Source organism: Mustelus asterias, chromosome 12, assembly GCF_964213995.1.
Source record: "Mustelus asterias chromosome 12, sMusAst1.hap1.1, whole genome shotgun sequence".
Lineage (NCBI taxonomy): Eukaryota > Metazoa > Chordata > Chondrichthyes > Carcharhiniformes > Triakidae > Mustelus > Mustelus asterias.
Window position 1 is genome coordinate 11,646,639 of NC_135812.1, and position 19,899 is coordinate 11,666,537.

The following is a 19,899-nucleotide window of genomic DNA, read 5'->3' on the forward strand; positions in this document are numbered from 1 at the left end:
TGGGCTTTGTGGGAGCGGACCTGGATCACGTGCCCTTTTTGTGCCGGCTCAATCCAACTTGCTGTATCGTCCCGCCCTTGCAGCACGCTCGGCACCTGGACGTTCCGCAGGTTGGCGGGCGGGCGTGCGTCCCGATTGGACGGTGGCCACGTCAATCAGGCTGTGGTGGTGATGGGGACAGTGTATGTATGTATGTGTGTGTATGCGCGCGCGCTGACACTGTGACTGAAGGGGGCGGGACGTTGCGAGTCGACTATCAGGTTCGGATGCGCTACGGCCGGGTTGCTGAGCGAGGGGGGGCGGGAGCTTGCAGGAGGGGGGCGGGTGGGGGTTGGGGGGGGGGGGGGGGGAAGAGAGAGAGAGAGAGAGGGGACTCTCGAGCTTTCGAGGGCTCCCGTGTTTTAGTTTGTGTCCCTCTCGGTGGCTTTGGGTTGGGAAGGGAGGGGGGTGGGGGGGGTTAGGGAAATATTTTTTTTATTTTTAAAATATATATATAATTAAAGATTTATTATTCGATGACGGAGGAAAACTGACGGGAGTTTATTCCAGAGCGAGAGAGAGGGGAAAGGAAAAAAAAATATGTACGAAGTGGAAGCCAAAGTCTTTTGAAGAATTTCTCTCTTCCCGAGGAGTTAAAATTGTCGAGTTTTCTGAGGAGAAGCGGGTGTGGAATTTGCTGGAAGATGGTTTGAGGAAGGGACGGAGCGGGGAGAGTGCGGCCGAGGCGGAGCTCGAGCGGTGGAGCGCGGGCTGGGCGCGCGGCGCGGCCGTTGGTCATGGCGCTGTGCGGGGCGGCGGCGGCGGGCCAGCCGCGCCAGAGCGTCGCCAAGCTGATGGCTTATAACGGCGCCGGGGCCGCCCATCACCATCATCACCACCATCACCATCACCACCACAACAACCACCATCACCACAGCAGCAGCAACCATCACCAGCCGCCGCCTCCTCCTCCTCCTCCTCACCATCACCACCATCTACACCCCGCCGCCGCTGCTGGCGGCGCCGCTGCTGCTGCTGCTGGAGGTGGAGGTGGTGCTGGTGGAGGTGGTGGAGGAGGAGGAGGCATCGGCACGGCGGTCCACCCGGTCCAGCATCACCATCACCCCGCCGCCGTCAGCTCGGCCGCCGCCGTCTCGTCCTCCTCCTCGTCGTCCTCGTCGTCCGCCGCTGCTGTCGCTGCCGCCGCCGCCGCCTCATCCTCGGCCGCCGCCGCAGCGGCGGCAGCAGCAGCCGCGGCGGCGGCGGCGGCGATGCTGAACCCGGGCCAAGCGCCGTATTTCCCGTCCCCGGCGCCGGCCGCCGCCGCCGCCTCGGTGCAGATTCACGCCGCCGCGGCCGCCGCCAAGGCGCATCAGCTGGACATCGAGCCGGACAGACCCATCGGATACGGAGCCTTCGGAGTAGTCTGGTAGGTGTCCCTCCACCCCACACACCCTGAATTTGTTGGCAAGAGTTTTATTTTAACAGGTTGACGAACAATGCTGGCTAGGTGCTAAATTCTCCCTCAGTGCATCCAAACAGGAGTGTGGCGACTAGGGGATTTTCACTAACTCCATTGCAGTGTCAGTGTGAAGCCTACTTGTGACACCGATAAATAAACTTTAAACTTCAAATATTAATTCCGTGCTGTTGAAACCACAGGGTTTGTTTTTTGCCAAACATTTTTTATTTCCAATAAACTTCGTGGTACAGCTCAGCTATCTCCACACTTGACACTTGCTGGGAGTTTCAAAATGTTTTGCTTGCCCAAATGTGTCTGGTTCGCAAACGTTTCTTGTTCTCCAGTGTGTCTAGTTGGGTTTAGGTGAGCCCGGCATCTTAACACAGGAAGCGCATTGTCACGCCAGGAGGCTAAATAATTTATAAAGTGGTGGGTGGCGGAAATTGGCCATCAGTAAGTAGTCGTCTGTTGCATTTTTGCACGACCCTGGAAGTTGTTGCTTTTGTTCCCCACAAGCAGCCCCTCCACCCCAGTGAAAGAGCTTGGTGAGATTTCTTCCTGCTTTTTTAAGGTCCACTATTACGAGGTCTTTTTGACGCCTAAGTTTATAGGAAACAGACCGTTCAAAAAAACAAATTTGCTTTCTCTTCTAAATTTAAAGATGCCAAACGTTTTGACGCATCTTGCTGTACATTTCCGAGAAAATGCAGTATGCACTTGTTTAAAATCTCGTTTTCCCCCTGCAGGGCAAAAACCCGAGATTAAATGGGACCCTCAAAATAAAATACTGCGGGTGCTGGGAATTGGCAATAAACAGAAAATGCTGGATAAACTCAGCAGATCTGAGTGGGGGAAGACACGGAGTTAACGTTTCGAGTCCTTATGGCCATGGACTCGAAACCTTGCCTCTACTTTCTCTCCGCAGATAATTGCCAGATCTACTTTCACCTCCTGTTTTGAAGTACCTGAGTATGAATAACTATGGGTTACTTGAAGTTGACGCTGAAATTTTTATGGTCTTACAATTAAAATATTGTGTAGTTTAAAGCAAGCAAACGTGGAGGCAGCACTTGGTTGTTTTAAAGGGCTGCAATTTTTTTAGTGGTCACAGGTTATTGTTCCATTATTGTGCAATATAGTACACTATAATTGGTAACGGCATCTTTAGGGTTTGAAGGACTAGATCTGCATGTGTGACTGCTGCAACTGGGTTTACTTTACAAGTGAAGGTGAAATGACTTGTGGCCTGCTTTTTCTGTTTCCTTTCTACAATAACAATCTCAGTTAATATTATTCATGCTGTTTAGTTTTCCCTATGTATTGTCACTTGAGCTTTCAGAATTTCAAAGTTAGTGCTTACGTAACATAGAATGGGAAATTATTTTTATACTGTTTCATAATGGTGGCAGTGCCTGCTACAGATTGTTAGCAAGTTCATGAGGAGTGGTACTAACTGAGGCTCGTGCAGCTTGGGATAATAGCTGTAGAGGTGTTAAAATGCGGTAATTTGGTTTGAGTGGTTCTGATGGCACAAATTGTCAGCTAGTATATTATGAATATCAATAGATTCCTGTACCTGGAGTAATGTTTTTGAGTTCTTGTCCCTTTTTTATGCTTAGTACATCTTTTCCTGTATTGAACACAACTAAATGATCTGGGTGAAAGGATAATAGTTATGATAAACTCTTTTGGCGTTTGTTTACTAGGAATTTTGCATTATGTTTGTACATAAAGTAAAATGCTGGGTTGACTTTGCTAGAAAGCTGCATAAATTTCTTGCGTCAATATTGTAACTCACATTGGTTACATGTTAAATCCCAGACCAATTTGTAATTTATTGCTGGGTTGGGAAATTGAAGTAAGATTGTGTGGATGGATTGCCTTTAATTTAAAAGGAAAAAAGTTCTTTATGGGGTGAAAAATGATTTTCTGGATTAGTAGAATCTCTTAAGTGATCTATTAGCAATGTATGAAAAGATGACAGATCAAGCTCCAGGTGTGAAATGGCCTACTCCTGTTCCTGTGTTCTTAAGATACAAATAAATTGAATCAAAAGTATTTTGCATTTAAACAAAACTGGAAACTTATAGCAGAGTAGAAATGCAATGGAAACAGAATAGAGGAAATGATTTGAAAAATAAGAGAGGGCAAGGAAGTTTTTAAAAGGATATCTAGTGAATTTAGATACAATGAATTGCAAATTTTTTAATGGAAGGTCAACTGCTGTAACAGAGTGTGATCTTGTTGCAAGATGGTGTGAAATTTCACCCTATACAAATATTAAATTTGAAAGTTGGATGTAAAATCCTATTTTAAATTCTGGGGTATTAGTTAAAGCATATTATTTTCAATGTGTGTGTTTTTGGCTTATTAATGCCCATCATTTTGGCATAAAGTTCTTCCAACACAACGCCTTAGGCTCAGTGATCAAGAGCCAATGTAAAGTAAAATTAGATTTTCTTGCATCCAGTGCCAACAGTTTTGCATTGCTTTATCCATAAACATATTTTAAATCTTATTTTTGGGCAGACCTGATAGCTTGTATGGTTGTATCACTTGTGATATTAAATACATGAGCAGGAAGTTTTAATTTCTGGCCTGTTTTGTATTAACTAAACTCAGCGGAGACCAATTCCAATTGGTTTTAATGTATGCGAAGGAGGGGGAAGAAGAATCAAAATTTGTGTTGTACTCTTGATCATTAATCTTGCTGGAAACTGCTTGTGTTAACTTTGAGAAATGGATAGGTTGTGTTAGCCCACCTTTAAGAAGCTTGTATTTTTGGACTCTAATTCAAATGACCACTTCAGTGGCATAGCAGTGGATTGCTAGGAACTGTGATGGCTCAGCAAGTGAAATTAGATGTTACAGCAAAGAAATAGGCAACTCAACTTCCTTTCATGTTTTAATGCATTACTTTTGCAAATTCTCCAGCTTCAAGCAGCTATCTATAGACTCTACAATCTCTGTTTGTGGCAGAGAATTTCAGTAACCCCATGACGGAAATTTCTAACCTCCCCTTTTAATTCTTTTAGTGATAGCTAATTTGTTGTCCCATTAAATAGTGGAAATTCACCATTAACATCACTGTCAACATTTTCCTTGGGTCATGCTTTAAACTTCTCTTCTGGTGGCAAGTACACTTTTCTATATGACTGATATATCTCTGTGACTCTAGTGTACCTTTTTCCAGTCATGTCTGGATCCCTCTCATTCATGTACCCAAATCTTTACAGTATATCCAAATGTATTCTACTTCTAGATGTATGACTAATTGTTTACCTGTTTGCTCTGTCTTTAATGGCTTTTTTATCTGTGCATCAAGATTTCCCAGTTCCTTCGCTTCAGGTGCATTTCTTTTCCCTATTCTTCCAAAATGTGTTAAGTGTTAGCTTGGTTTGGTGTTGGCACTCTACCTCTGGTCTCTACTCTGGGGCCAAAGCTAAACTCCACTCTAGGACCAAACCTAAGCATGTAAGTGAGCTGACATCCCTGTGAAGTACTGAGTGAATGATGTATTGTTGGAATGATTTCAGATGCAGCAGTAAACTGATGGTGTTCAAGTAGATCTAATGGATCTCATGGTGCAACTTGAAGAGAACTTAGCTGACTTTATCTGATAATTGTGATGCTTGCTGTGTACAAATTGGCTGCTATAGTTATCTATATTTTAAAAGTCAACCATTGAATAAATGCTTTGGGATGCTTTGAAGATGTGCAAGATGCTATAATACATGCATTTTCTTGACTAGCGGTTTTCTCAAGACAGTTAGGGTTGGGCAGTAAATGTTGGTCTAACCAGCGATGCTCGCATCCCCTGGAAGAATAGAAAAACAATTTCTTACTGAGCTGCATCTGCCAATCCTGTTGGTCTGTTATCATGCAGTCTTTCATAATTTACTATGTCTTTCCTCAATTGTCAGTAGTGTATATAGTATGTTTTCCCAGTGCTGACTTCAGTGGAACACCACTTTTTCATATCAGAAAAGCATTTTGCCTTGACTATCATATCCTTTTTTTTGCTGTCAGATGCTTTGGCACATCGAGATGAGCTTTTCTCTCTCTTGTTCTTTAAAAGGCTTGTGTAAGTTTGGTAAAGTTTGAAAACTGTTTTAATCATTTATCTAATGTTATAAACCCTAGTGCTTTAACTACAGCATAATGTAAGCTTTCTTTTAAAGAGGATTCTCTTTTGTCACTATTCAACATGGTATAAATTTTCATTGCACAGAATTTTGGAAAGTTTCAGTCAACCTCAGCCAGTTTCCCGTAGTGGGGAAGAACAAATTTTGAGAACACTACTCATTTATGCTTTAGGAACTTTGAATTTTTTGATGAACATGGTTAAAATATTAAATGCATTCAGTTGTCAAATGTCATGTGCTGTTGTCAGCTGTTCACTTCTCTTTGTATGTAAAATACTTGCCCAGCAGCTAGTGCAACTCTAGTATTGCTAAATGAAATTCTGTGAACATGAAGCTTTTTTTTGGTTCATGGGATGTGGGCGTTCTTATTTGTCCTTTTGTAGATGGTGGTAAGCAGCTGCCTTGAACTGCTGCTGGTGTCTGTGCCGTAGACATTCCTACAGTGCTGTTGGGTCGAGAGTTCCAGGATTTTGACCCAGCAATAATGTCGTGGAAACTATAGATTTCCAAGTTGGGATGTTGTGCATCTTGAAGAAGCATGTATAATGTGTCACCAGGTGCCTACTGCCCATGTCCTTCTAGGTGGTAACGGTCATGGGTTTAGAAGATGCTGTTAAGGAAGCCATGGCAAGTTGCTGCAGTGCATCTTGTCACTGGTACACATTGCAGCCAGAGTGTGCTTGTGGTGCGGGGAAGTGAATGTTGAAGATACTGGATTAGAATGCGAAGTAGGCTTCCTCGTCCTGGATGGTATTGAGTGCAAGAGTGTGGCTGAAGCTGCGTTCATCCAGGCAAGTGGAGAATATTCCATCACGTTCCTGATTTGTGTCTTGTAGATGGGTAGAAAGGCTTTGGAGAGTCAGGATTTGAGTAATTTGCACAGAATACGCAGTGGTAGATGAAATCTTGAAACATGTGGAATAAAACAACCCTAAGTTTATAAATGAGATTTTGGTGTCATTTTTGTGTGTTCTGATCCTTGGATTGTATGTTTTTTAAAGATGTCTTTGGATATAATTATGAGGGACTTCGGATAGGTAGGAAGGAACATTTCCCCTTAGTAGAGGATCAATAACCAGGGGGCATAGATATAAGTTAAGCGACAGGGGATTTGAGGAAAAACGTGTTCGCTCAGAGGGTAGTGGGAATCTGGAACTCATTGCCTGAAAGGGTGATCGAGGCAGGAACCCTCAACATTTAAGGAGCATTTCGATGAGCACTTGAAACGCCATAGCGTACAAGGCTATGGACCAAGTGCTGGGAAATGCGATTAGAATAGATAGGTACTTGATGGGTTTCAGGACCTCTTGCTGTGCTGTGGAACTCTGACTCTCTTGTGGGTAATCAAAGTTCTTGATGGCCTTTACACTTGGAACAATAAACTTGCATTTATATAGGATGCTTTAATTTGTTAAAAGGTGCGAAGGCACCTCACAGGACTGTCTATTCAACAATTTACATACGAATAGTGTGCAATCTCAAGAAGGGCAAAATTGGTTTTATGGGATGCCTTAAAGGAGGAGAGAAAAGCAAAATAATTTTATGGCTGGAATTGCAGAAATTGGGACTGAAGGAGCTATAGGCATAGGCACCATTGGTGAAGTAATTTTAAAATTGTGAATGTGTAAGTATAAACAGGTCATGTTTGCTACCGCAATGTTTTATGAACTGAGTATTTGGGAATTTGGTGCAGAGCTGAAGGAGATGATGCTTTTTATTTTTCACCTCCCTTAGCTGGCGTGTGTACTTTTGTTTCTAACTTGGGTTACTGTAACTTGCTATTGCTTTAACCAGTTAATTTAGTAATGTAATCAAATAAAAAATGTTGGATAGACACAGCAGGCAGCAGACATGCCATGACTGCAATGTGTGCAAGTTTGTGTGTTGCATTTCAATTCTGGAAAACCGTATCTGTGGTAAGCATCTTCAACTTTCACAAGGTCAGCTGAGCTGCGGACGTTGTGGGGCATTAGAATGAAGGAGAGTTACTTCTAGGAGGCAACCCTTGGGTCGAGTAGTTATGATGTGGAGATGCCGGTGTTGGACTGGGGTAAACACAGTAAGAAGTTTAACAACACCAGGTTAAAGTCCAACAGGTTTATTTGGTAGCAAAAGCCACACAAGCTTTCGGAGCTCTAAGCCCCTTCTTCAGGCGAGTGGGAATTCTGTTCACAAATAGAGCATATAAAGACACAAACTCAATTTACATGAATAATGGTTGGAATGAGAATACTTACAACTAATCAAGTCTTTAAGAAACAAAACAATGTGAGTGGAGAGAGCATCAAGACAGGCTAAAAAGATGTGTATTGTCTCCAGACAAGACAGCCAGTGAAACTCTGCAGGTCCAGTCAACTGTGGGGGTTACAAATAGTGTGACATGAACCCAATATCCCGGTTGAGGCCGTCCTCGTGTGTGCGGAACTTGGCTATCAGTTTCTGCTCAGCGACTCTGCGCTGTCGTGTGTCGCGAAGGCCGCCTTGGAGAACGCTTACCCGAATATCAGAGGCCGAATGCCCGTGACCGCTGAAGTGCTCCCCAACAGGAAGAGAACACATCTTTTTAGCCTGTCTTGATGCTCTCTCCACTCACATTGTTTTGTTTCTTAAAGACTTGATTAGTTGTAAGTATTCGCATTCCAACCATTATTCATGTAAATTGAGTTTGTGTCTTTATATGCTCTGTTTGTGAACAGAATTCCCACTCACCTGAAGAAGGGGCTTAGAGCTCCGAAAGCTTGTGTGGCTTTTGCTACCAAATAAACCTGTTCGAGTAGTTAGTCAGGGCCAGGAGCACGAGACTGCAAGTTTTGCAGGTATAGGGATCGAGCATGCAGTGATGGAGGAGGCTGAACCCTTGACTTCAACCAACAGGTATCAGTTAATTGATACCTGTGTGAATGATAACAAGGACAGCCAGGTGGATGAGCAAATTGACCATGACATTATGGTGCCGAATGCCATTTAAATGGCGGAGCAAAGAAGAGTGTGGTAGTGATGGTGGATCGTATAGCTAGAGAATATAGATACTGTTTTTTGCAGCTGGTGACCAGGAGTTCTGAAGGTTTTGTTGCCTGCCCAGTGTCGGATTAGAATCCTCATAGAATCCTTATGAAAGAGGCTATTCAGCCCATCAAGTCTGCACCGACAACAATCCCACCCAGGCCCTATCCCCATATTTATCTTGTTAATCCCCCTAGACACTGAGGGGCGATTTAGCATAGCGAATCCACCTAACCCGCATATCTTCGGACTGTGGGAGGAAACCGAAGCACCTGGAGGAAACCCACGTAGAGATGTGGAGAATATGCAAACTCCACACAGACAGTGACCCGAGGCCGGAATTGAACCTTGGTCCCTGGTGCTGTGAGGCAGCAGGGCTAACCACTCTGCCACCGTGCTGCCCTGGTTAAAACCATTTGCAGCTGGAGATGGGCTTGAAGATGGAGGATTCAGTTGTCCTGGTTCATGTAGGAATCAACAACATAAGCAAATCTAGGTATGTTGTTCTGCTGAGTTGGGGCCCAAATTAAAATGTAGCACATCAAAAGGTAATCTCTGGATTATTGCTCGAACCATGTGCCGGTTTGGAATAGGATCAACCAGATGGAGAATTAAATGCATGGCTTAGTGGTGTGGAGGAAAGGATATTTAATCTTGGGGTACGAATACTGGGGAAACAGTTGAGTGCAGTGGACTCTGTCTAAACCAGATTGGGATCAGTGTCCTGGTGAATTGTATAACTAGGGCTTCAAAGTTGGGGGTAGTTCAAATGAAGGGTGATTCAGAAAAGTGAATTGGTAAAGGCAAATAGTCAGATATTTAACGTTAACAGTGCATCAGGTCCATTTAAAAAATAATGGTAAAATGAAACTAAAGGTTCTTTATCTGAATGCGTAAAACATTCACAAAATAGATGAACTTGTGACATGATCAGAGATAAGTGTTTAAATCCAGTTGCCATCATCGAGCCAGTTGGAAGATAAATATTCCATGGTTTGAGGCCCCGTAACTGTAGTTATACAATTGGACAGCGCAATAAACACAAAATAATTGGAGCTTGTAACAAAGGCAATGTAATATTTGTGGGAAACAGTCTTTATATTGAATCCACACTACGTTTGAAAGCGGCATACTCCAATCACAGACAAGAATATTGAATTTAAAGCTAGTGTGAGGGAAGAGCTGCTAGGTTTTATTGGGGAAATGGATTAACAGGTGTGACGGTAAACATTGAGAAATGTTGAAAGAAACAATTTGTAATGTTCAAGAAAATGCATTCTTTAATTAACAAATTGCTTCTCTGCCTTTTGACTGAGATAAATAAAGTGTTGGATCAAGCTTGAAATCCAGTGTGATGCCTGTTCTTGTCAGCTTGGAACTAGTATGTATCTTGTGTGGTCCATGAATTGAATTCAGTCTGAATTGGTTTTTGGAGCAAGCAAGGAGATGGATTAAGGGCTTGCCCCTGTCTACTCTGCACATTGGTTTTGTAACTTTGAAAAAGGAACACTTTTTTTAAAAAAAACTTAGCCAGAAGATCCATCCATGACTTAAGGGAAGTTGAAGGTAGTATTGGATTAAAGGGGGTGTCACAGTGGTTAGTTCTGCCTCACAGCGCCAGGGACCCGGGTTCAATTCTGGCCTTGGGTGACTGTGTGACATTTACATGTTCTGTGTTTCCATGGATTTCTTCCAGGTGCTGCGATTTCCTCCCACAGTCCAAAGTTGTGCCGGCTGGGTAGATTGGTCATGCTAAATTGCCCCTTGGTGTCAGGGGGATTAGCAGGGTAAATGCATGGTGTTACGGGGATAGGGTCTGGGTGGGAATGTGGTCGGTGCAGAATGGCCTCCTTCTGTACTGTTAAGGATTCTATGATTTCCACGAGGTTAATGCTGCAAAGAAGAGTAGCAGGCTTGTGATTAGAAACCAGTAAAGGGCCACCAAAAAATTAAGGGAATTAGAGAGAGAGTAAACTTGCCAGGAATATACATTTTTAAAATGTATATAGAAAGAAGGACAGTAGCTAACTTAAAGTTGATCCCTTGGAGCAGGTTTGTCCAACCCGTGGCCCTACTTCCTGCAAAGCCCCTCTGTGTGGCCTGCCAACTGATTGTTAGAACTGTCGGTAAGACAGTTAGTGAGCTTGAAGATTTCTGGAGGGATCTTCTGCTGCAATGATAGTCTATTTCTCTTCCCCCGTTTGTGTGAGCCCATCAGCAGCAAACATGGGAAGAAATGTTTTGTGACCAAACGTTTTAACGCCTTGATGCACACTCTGTCTATTGTTGCTTCTTTGTATCTGTAATGTCTGTATAGTGCGTGTTTAAACTGGTTACCTCATGGCAATACAGATTCATTTTCCAGAAAAAAAAATACTGGAAACTGAATGTGAAGATAACAGCGATTCCATATGTGAGGCCTCTATGGCTGGTGAGTCTGGCTCCCTCCCAGTCTCGGGTTCTCATTCACCCTCACACACCAGCAGGCATTCCCGCAGTGGGTGAGTGAATGAGCAGCCCGTAACTGGGAGAGTGCACACGTACGCTTTCACAATCTAATGGTTGACTTTATTTACTGCTTTTTTAAATTAGCGATTTATTGTTGTGGCTTTTTTGCTCGGTAGGTTGTCTCTTTTCATTTGTTCACTTTCTTTTTGAAATTTACGTTTAACATTGTGTCAAATCTTATCTTTCCAAAATTTACTCATTAGCGCCCCCCCCCCCCCGCCCCTGTATGCAAATAATTGAAATGTGGTCCCCCAATTGAAATGTGGTCCCCCTCCATGCGAATAGGTTGGACATGCCTGGAAGCAAAAACTGGAGACATGATCATGGGGATGAGGAAATGGCAGAGAATAAACACATTTTTGTCTTCAGAGTAGAAGACACAAATTCCATATTAGACATAGAGAAGTTAATAAGAACAATGAGCTTGAGGTAGTTATTATAATTAGAAAAGAAGTATTGAAGAAATATCACTGCCATTGAGTCAAAAGCTTGGAACTCCCATCTTAAACAGTATTATACCTCCACCAGAAGGATTGGTTCAAGGTGGCTCATCACTGCCTTCTTATGGACAATTTGAGATGGGCAACAAATGCTGGTCTTGCCAGCACCACTCGCATCCCATGAAAGAATTTAAATTTGAACAACTAAAATCCAACAAATCTCCAGGATGTGATGACCTCCATTCCTAGAAAAGGTTATTGTTGTGACATCCAAAGTTCCCTAGGTTCTCGAAAGGGCCCTGTGATTTGGAGGTTGGCCACTATTAAAGAGAGAAGGAAAACTGGGAACTAGTTAGCCTGACATCATCTGGATAATACTAGGATCTGTTGTAGGAAGTCTTGATAATGCCCTTTGAAAAGCTTAGTATGATTAGAACAAGTTAACATGGTTTTATGAAAGAGAAATCCTGTCTGACAAATTTATTAGAGTAATCTAAGGGTGTAACTAGTAGGATAGGTAATGGGAAGCCAGTAGATGTAATATATTTGGATATCCAAAAGGCATTTGAAAAGGTGTCACACAGAACATAAGAACAGAGGAGCAGAAGACCATGTGGCCTGTTGAGCCATATGCCCTGTCTTGGTCATCAACTCCATTTTCTTGTCCGTTCCCCATATCCCTTTATTCCCCAAGAGGCAAAATCTTGTCTATTTCAGCCTTAAGTATGTTCAATGATGGCAAACCCATAGCTTCTGGGGTAGAATTCTAAAGATTCACAACTGAGTGAAGGCTTTTCTCCTCATCTTGGTCCTAAATGATCAGCCTGTCATCCTGAAAACATACCCCTTTGTAGATTTCCAACCTGGGAAACAGCATCTCGGTATGTCGAGCTTCTTCATAACCTTGTTTGTTTCAATTGGATCATCTCTCATTCTTCTAAACTCCAGAGAACTTACTCAATCTCTCGCTATGGGATAACCTTCTCATCCCAGGGACCAATCTAGTGAATCATGGCTGTACTGCCTTCCATGCAAGAATATTCTTCCAATTTTGGAGACCAAAATTACATGCAGTGTTCCAACTGTGATCTCGCCAAAATCCTGTCCACTGATTACAAGACTTTGTACTGGTGCTCCAATCACCAACATGCCATTTGCTTTCCTAATTGCTTGCTGTACTTGTCTTCTGATTTTTTTGTGCTCCTTGAATGAGTAGTACATCCAAGTGTCTCTGAATACCAACAAGTACAAAGTTCACACTTTTAATGAATAGTTTTGCACTTCCCCATATTATATTCCATCTACTTTGTTGCCCACTTGCTTAACCTGCCTATATCTTGCTGCAGCTTTTGTGTCCTAACAGCTTGCATTGTCACCTAGCTTTGTATTATCAGCAAACATTGATGCATTGCTCTGTCTCTTTATCTGACAACACCAGGTTAAAGTCCAGCAGGTTTATTTGGTAGCACGAGCTTTCGGAGCGCTGCTCCTTCATCAGGTGAGTGCCTCTCTTTATCTAAGTAATTAATATAGAATCTATATTATAGGTTGTACATAGCTGAACCCTTAAAACAGATTTTTACAACACTCCACTAGTCGCAGCCTGCCACTTGAAAACACCTCATTTGTCCTTACTATCTACTTCCTATCTGTTAACCAATCCTCTGTCCATGCTAATGTAACAACACCAACTCCATGTACCCATATCTTTTATTAATTTTATTTGTGGGACTTTGTTGAATGCCTTGATGAAATCCAAGTATACTACATCTAATGGTTGTTCTTTTATCTTCCCTACTAGTTGCATTCTCAAAATTCTAAATTTGTCAAACAGGATTTCTCTTTCATAATAAGACTTGTTCTAATCATATTGTGCTTTTCTATTTGTATTAAGACTTAATAATCTAGCACTTGATGCAGTGATGTCAGGCCAGTTAGTTCCCTCCCTTCTTGAATAGCGATGTTACATTTGCTTACTTCCAAGCTGCTGGGGTTGTTCCAGAATCTAGCCAATTTTAGAAAAACCTAGCCAGTGCTTCCACTATATCTGCAGCTATCTCTTGTCCTAGAATGTAGGTATTCAGGCCCAGAGGTTTGTTGGACTTTAATCCTTTGAGTTTCTCTGGTCTGATATTAATTACCTTCATTTACTCCGCTTAGCTTGCCTATATCTGGCATGAGACTTATCTGTCTTCAATGTAGAAGACATAAAATATTTGTTTACCACCTCTATCATTTCCTCATTTCCCATGGTAATTTCTCCTGCCTCTGCTTCTAAAGGCACCACTGTTTACTTTAGCTAGTTTTCACACAAAAAGCTAACATGCAAAATAAGGGCTCAGTTGGAGGTGATGCATTAGCATGGATGAAGGATTAGTTAACAGACAGGAAGTAGAGTTAGCTGTCGTTAGTGGAATGCCACAAGGATCATTGCTGGGGTCTTTGATATCTGCAATCCATATTACTGACTGAGACCAAGTGTAATGTATTCAAGTTTGCTGATGATACAAATCTAGGTGCAACTGTAAACTGAACAGAACGCAAAAACTGCAGCGAGATATCGAACGGTTAAGTGAGTTGGGCAGAAAGATGGAAGATGGAGTTTGGAAAGTGTGAGGTTACCCACCCTGGTAAGAGTAGAAAGCCAGAATATACATTAGAAGGTCTTTTAAAAATTTATATGTTGATGTCTGGTCAAAGCCACCCTGTACATGAACAACGTCACTGTCTTATGCTCGGCTCCACTGTCGGTGTGCAGGTAATCAACAGCTGCAACCAGTTTGAACTGGCCTGTGACAAGGAGGAGGCCATGCTCTTTGAGATGGTCAGATGGCCTGAAGGTGCCGGGGATATGGTTTGGAGGGACCAGGGCATGCGTTAGAAACTTGAAGGAGCGAGTAGGTTTAATGAACCGATAATTGAGCCTGTGTTTTTGGTTCATTAACCAAATTTGGTAAAAACCTGGTCAACGGGTGTGAAGCACATTTGAAGGTTTTTGTTGAGGCTCATCCTGAGCAGCTCTGCGATGTAGGTCTCCATGCTCTACAGATTGTTCTCAGGGACACCAATTGAGACAAACACCAGCTGTTGTTGGAGGATCATCAACAGGGTGAAAGATGCTCTTTGGTCTGCCTGAAACTTGTTGGTCTTCCTGTACGAAGAATTGTCCCCGACCGAGTGTTGCAGACTGGCATATTCCAAAGCCCAGGACTATGTGCTGAGGAATGCACAGCTTTGAGCTGGCACAGCAGAGGCGCAGTGGGGAAGCTGTCCAAGACCGTTCATGATGTGGAGATGCCGGCGTTGAACTGGGGTGAACACAGTAAGAAGTCTCACAACACCAGGTTAAAGTCCAACAGGTTTATTTGGTAGCAAATACCATAAGCTTTCGGAGCGCTGCTCCTTCGTCAGATGGAGTGGAAATGTGCTCTCAGACAGTGCACAGAGACACAACATCAAGTTACAGAATACTGATTAGAATGCGAATCCCTAAAGCCAGCCAGGTCTTAAAGGTACAGACAATGTGGGTGGAGGGAGCATTAAACACAGGTTAAAGAAATGTGTATTGTCTCCAGACAGAACAGCTAGTGAGATTCTGCATGCCCAGGAGGCAAGCTGTGGGGGTTACTGATAATGTGACATAAATCCAACATCGCGGTTTAGGCTGTCCTCATGTGTGCGGAACGTGGCTATCAGTTTCTGCTCAGTGACTCTGCGCTGTCGTGTGTCGTGAAGGCCGCCTTAGAGAACGCTTACCTGAAGATCCAAGGCTGAATGCCCGTGACTGCTGAAGTGCTCCCCCACAGGAAGAGAACAGTCTTGCCTGGTGATTGTCGAGTGGTGTTCATTCATCCGTTGTCGTAGCGTCTGCATGGTTTCCCCAATGTACCATGCCTCGGGACATCCTTTCCTGCAGCGTATCAGGTAGACAATGTTGGCCGAGTTGCAAGAGTAGGTACCGTGTACCTGGTAGATGGTGTTCTCACGTGAGATGATGGCATCCATGTCGATGATCCGGCACGTCTTGCAGAGGTTGCTGTGGCAGGGTTGTGTGGTGTCGTGGTCACTGTTCTCCTGAAGGCTGGGTAGTTTGCTGCGGACAATGGTCTGTTTGAGGTTGCATGGTTGTTTGAAGGCAGGGTGTGGGGATGGCCTTGGCGAGATGTTCATCTTCATCAATGACATGTTGAAGGCTCCGGAGGAGATGCCGTAGCTTCTCCGCTCCGGGGAAGTACTGGACGACGAAGGGTACTCTGTCCACCGTGTCCCGTGTTTGTCTTCTGAGGAGGTCGGTGCGGTTTTCCGCTGTGGCGCGTCGGAGCTGTTGATTGATTAGTCGAGCGCCATATCCTGTTCTTATGAGGGCATCTTTCAGCGTCTGGAGGTGTCTGTTGCGATCCTCCTCCTCCGAGCACATCCTGTGTATTCGGAGGGCTTGTCCGTAGGGGATGGCTTCTTTAACGTGTTTAGGGTGGAAGCTGGAGAAGTGGAGCATCATGAGGTTATCAGTGGGCTTGCGGTACAGTGAGGTGCTGAGGTGACCGTCCTTAATGGAGATGCGTGTGTCCAAGAATGCAACCGATTCCGGAGAGTAGTCCATGGTGAGTCTGATGGTGGGATGGAACTTGTTGATGTCATCATATAGTTGTTTCAGTGATTGCTCACCATGACTCCAAAGGAAGAAAATATCATCGATGTATCTAGTGTATAGCATATAGTGTATAGATGCTATACACTAGATACATCGATGATATTTTCTTCCTTTGGAGTCATGGTGAGCAATCACTGAAACAACTATATGATGACATCAACAAGTTCCATCCCACCATCAGACTCACCATGGACTACTCTCCGGAATCGGTTGCATTCTTGGACACACGCATCTCCATTAAGGACGGTCACCTCAGCACCTCACTGTACCGCAAGCCCACTGATAACCTCATGATGCTCCACTTCTCCAGCTTCCACCCTAAACACGTTAAAGAAGCCATCCCCTACGGACAAGCCCTCCGAATACACAGGATCTGCTTGGATGAGGAGGATCGCAACAGACACCTCCAGATGCTGAAAGATGCCCTCATAAGAACAGGATATGGCGCTCGACTAATCGATCAACAGTTCCGACGCGCCACAGCGAAAAACCGCACCGACCTCCTCAGAAGACAAACACGGGACATGGTGGACAGAGTACCCTTCGTCGTCCAGTACTTCCCCGGAGCGGAGAAGCTACGGCATCTCCTCCGGAGCCTTCAACATGTCATTGATGAAGACGAACATCTCGCCAAGGCCATCCCCACACCCCCACTTCTTGCCTTCAAACAACCACGCAACCTCAAACAGACCATTGTCCGCAGCAAACTACCTAGCCTTCAGGAGAACAGTGACCACGACACCACACGACCCTGCCTCTGCAAGGCGTGCCGGATCATCGACACGGATGCCATCATCTCGCGTGAGAACACCATCTACCAGGTACATGGTACCTACTCTTGCAACTCGGCCAACATTGTCTACCTGATACGCTGCAGGAAAGGATGTCCCGAGGCATGGTACATTGGGGAAACCATGCAGACGCTACGACAACGGATGAATGAACACCACTCGACAATCACCAGGCAAGACTGTTCTCTTCCTGTGGGGGAGCACTTCAGCAGTCACGGGCATTCAGCCTTGGATCTTCAGGTAAGCGTTCTCTAAGGCGGCCTTCATGACACACGACAGCGCAGAGTCGCTGAGCAGAAACTGATAGCCACATTCCGCACACATGAGGACAGCCTAAACCGGGATGTTGGATTTATGTCACATTATCAGTAACCCCCACAGCTTGCCACCTGGGCTTGCAGAATCTCACTAGCTGTTCTGTCTGGAGACAATACACATCTCTTTAACCTGTGTTTAATGCTCCCTCCACCCACATTGTCTGTACCTTTAAGACCTGGCTGGCTTTAGGGATTCGCATTCTAATCAGTATTCTGTAACTTGATGTTGTGTCTCTGTGCACTGTCTGAGAGCACATTTCCACTCCATCTGACGAAGGAGCAGCGCTCCGAAAGCTTATGGTATTTGCTACCAAATAAACCTGTTGGACTTTAACCTGGTGTTGTGAGACTTCTTACTGTCAAGACCTTTCAGCCATAGTTAACGAAGGAGAGCAGTATCTCCTTAGGTTGAATGACTCGCTGAATGCATAAAGTGAATATTACATTTAAATCAGATATATTGAAGCACCTTGGAGTGCAACTTGTTCTGTGTAGACAACTTTTAAATACTGTTGCACAATTAGTAAGGACCATTTTGAAATGTCTGCAATGTTTCTTCATTGCAGTATTGAAGCACCTCTAATGTAATTTGATGTATGTAAAGAACCTGAATATTAGTGCACTGTGGCCATTTTAGAATGTTTGTAATGTTCGTTCAAATATTCTTTGAATAAAGTGTATTTTCGCTAAGCAAATTTAAAGAAACTTGCATTTTGGCTAAGATCAAGCTCGCGATCAGGTGTAATATCGGCTCTTGTCAGCTTGGATCTTGTACGTCGCTTCTATAGGGACCATGAATTGGATTCATTTTGAATTGGTTTTTGGAACAAACAAGTAGATGGATTAAGGGCTTGCCCTGTCCAATCTACGCATTGGCTTTGTAACTGAGAAAGGAATAAAATTAAATAAAACTGAAAAACTTGTGCAAAAAAACAAAGTTAACATTGCAGGTACTGTAAGCAATTAGGAAGGCAGAAGGCATTGCAAGATCACTGGAGAACTGTGTAGTTTTGCTCTCCAAACCCAAGGAAGGATATACTTGCCTTGGGTATGGAGAGCAGTGAAAGTTTATTCGGCTGGTTCCTGGGATGAATGTGTTGCCCCACGATGAGAAGTTGAATAAGTTTGCCCCGTACTCTGGAGTTAGAATAGAGAAGCAATCTCATTAAAACAATCAAGATTATGACTAGGCTGCAGTGTAGATGGAAGTTGTTTTCTCTAGTTAGGGAACCTAGCACATAGAGGTATAACTTGAGAATAAGCACAGAGATTAGGAGAAATTTCTTCACTTGGAGCTGGAAATCTTTGGAATTGGAGCAAAAGATTTGTGGATGTTTCATTAAGTGTATACCAGGCTGGGATATATAGATTTTTAATCTCTGGGATTCGAGGGATATGGTGAGCAGGCAGGAAAGTGGAATTCGGGTGAAAGACCAATCACGATCATAATGCATGCAAAGTAGGCAGTAAGATTACTCTCGTTTCTTGTGTCTCCATTTGAAAATGCCTCTTAGCAGTCAGTGTGCTCAGTGCCCTCAAGGCATGGGTCATGTGTTTTATTTAATGTTTAAAATTGTCAACCTCGCATTCTTCACATTGCTTCAAGCACTGCTTTTAGTATTTCTTAATTTTCTCAACTCAAATTGGGAGTTAATTATTTGCATTCTACTGTTGTGTTTTTGTAGTTTGAGAACACAGCGTGAAATTTCCACATGCCCTTTACTTTTACTGAAATTCCAGTGAAGGCATAGGAATTGGTCAATTCTATTCCTGATAAATGATGTACTGTTGTAAAAATAATTACATTCAGTGTTTGTGCAAGAATGTACTGGAAATAATGGCATTTTCTCATCCTCTGACTTCATCTTAATTGCAAATTTGTGCATACTTAGTCATGCACAGTAAAGATGATGTATAAATCATCATAATGGGTAAAGTAATTGGGAGCGTTTAGTGCCTTTTATGCATGTGGATCAAAAAGTTGTTGCACCTACCTTTCCACAGAATTTTGCCCTTTGTACAATTGCAATATGCTTGAAGTTCTGGTTCTGAAATGCTTTCTTAACCGGTCGAATTGTTAGCTTGGAAATTGCAAGAAACTTTAAAAACCCCTTGCACCTGCTAGATTTCTCATTGAAGGTATTACGTCCTGCTGAAAAGAAGACTGATAAATACTTGCAAATCATCCTCATATTTATTACTTTTCTAAAGTTTTTCATACTAACATTTATGGATGGAATAGATGTATAAGAAGTAATTCAGTGCATTTTGCACAAGAGTGTCTATACCAAATGAAGACCTGCACACTTACAGTATGCATATATCTTGTATTATATGCTCACATTTCTAATTTCCACTCCTTTGGTTAATATCTTCATGCTACTGACTGACTACCGTATTCTACATATGTTGTTAGAGTAGTTTAGATGTATGATTTTCAGATGACAGATCACTTCTGTAGCTGTAAAATGTTAAAGTAATGCATGCTTTATATAAAACTCAAACGCATTTAAGAATAAAACTGGTGAAGTTGAATGTAGTACTTAACCATAGTTTAAAGGTGTCTGAATCTTTTGTTAAATGCATGTATACACTATTTGGAA

General features: G+C 43.2%; 1 protein-coding gene across 2 annotated transcripts in view; it reads left to right on the top strand.

Annotated features, from left to right (window-relative positions):
- Positions 1-476: 476 nt before the first annotated feature.
- Positions 477-19,899, top strand: part of nlk2 (nemo-like kinase, type 2) — a 148,693-nt gene continuing 129,270 nt past the window's right edge. For both annotated transcript variants that reach the window (XM_078224740.1, XM_078224741.1), the window contains exon 1: positions 477-1,408. In XM_078224740.1, coding sequence (XP_078080866.1) covers positions 777-1,408 — 632 coding nt within the window. In that variant the 5' untranslated portion in view covers positions 477-776. The remainder of the gene's footprint in view (positions 1,409-19,899) is intronic.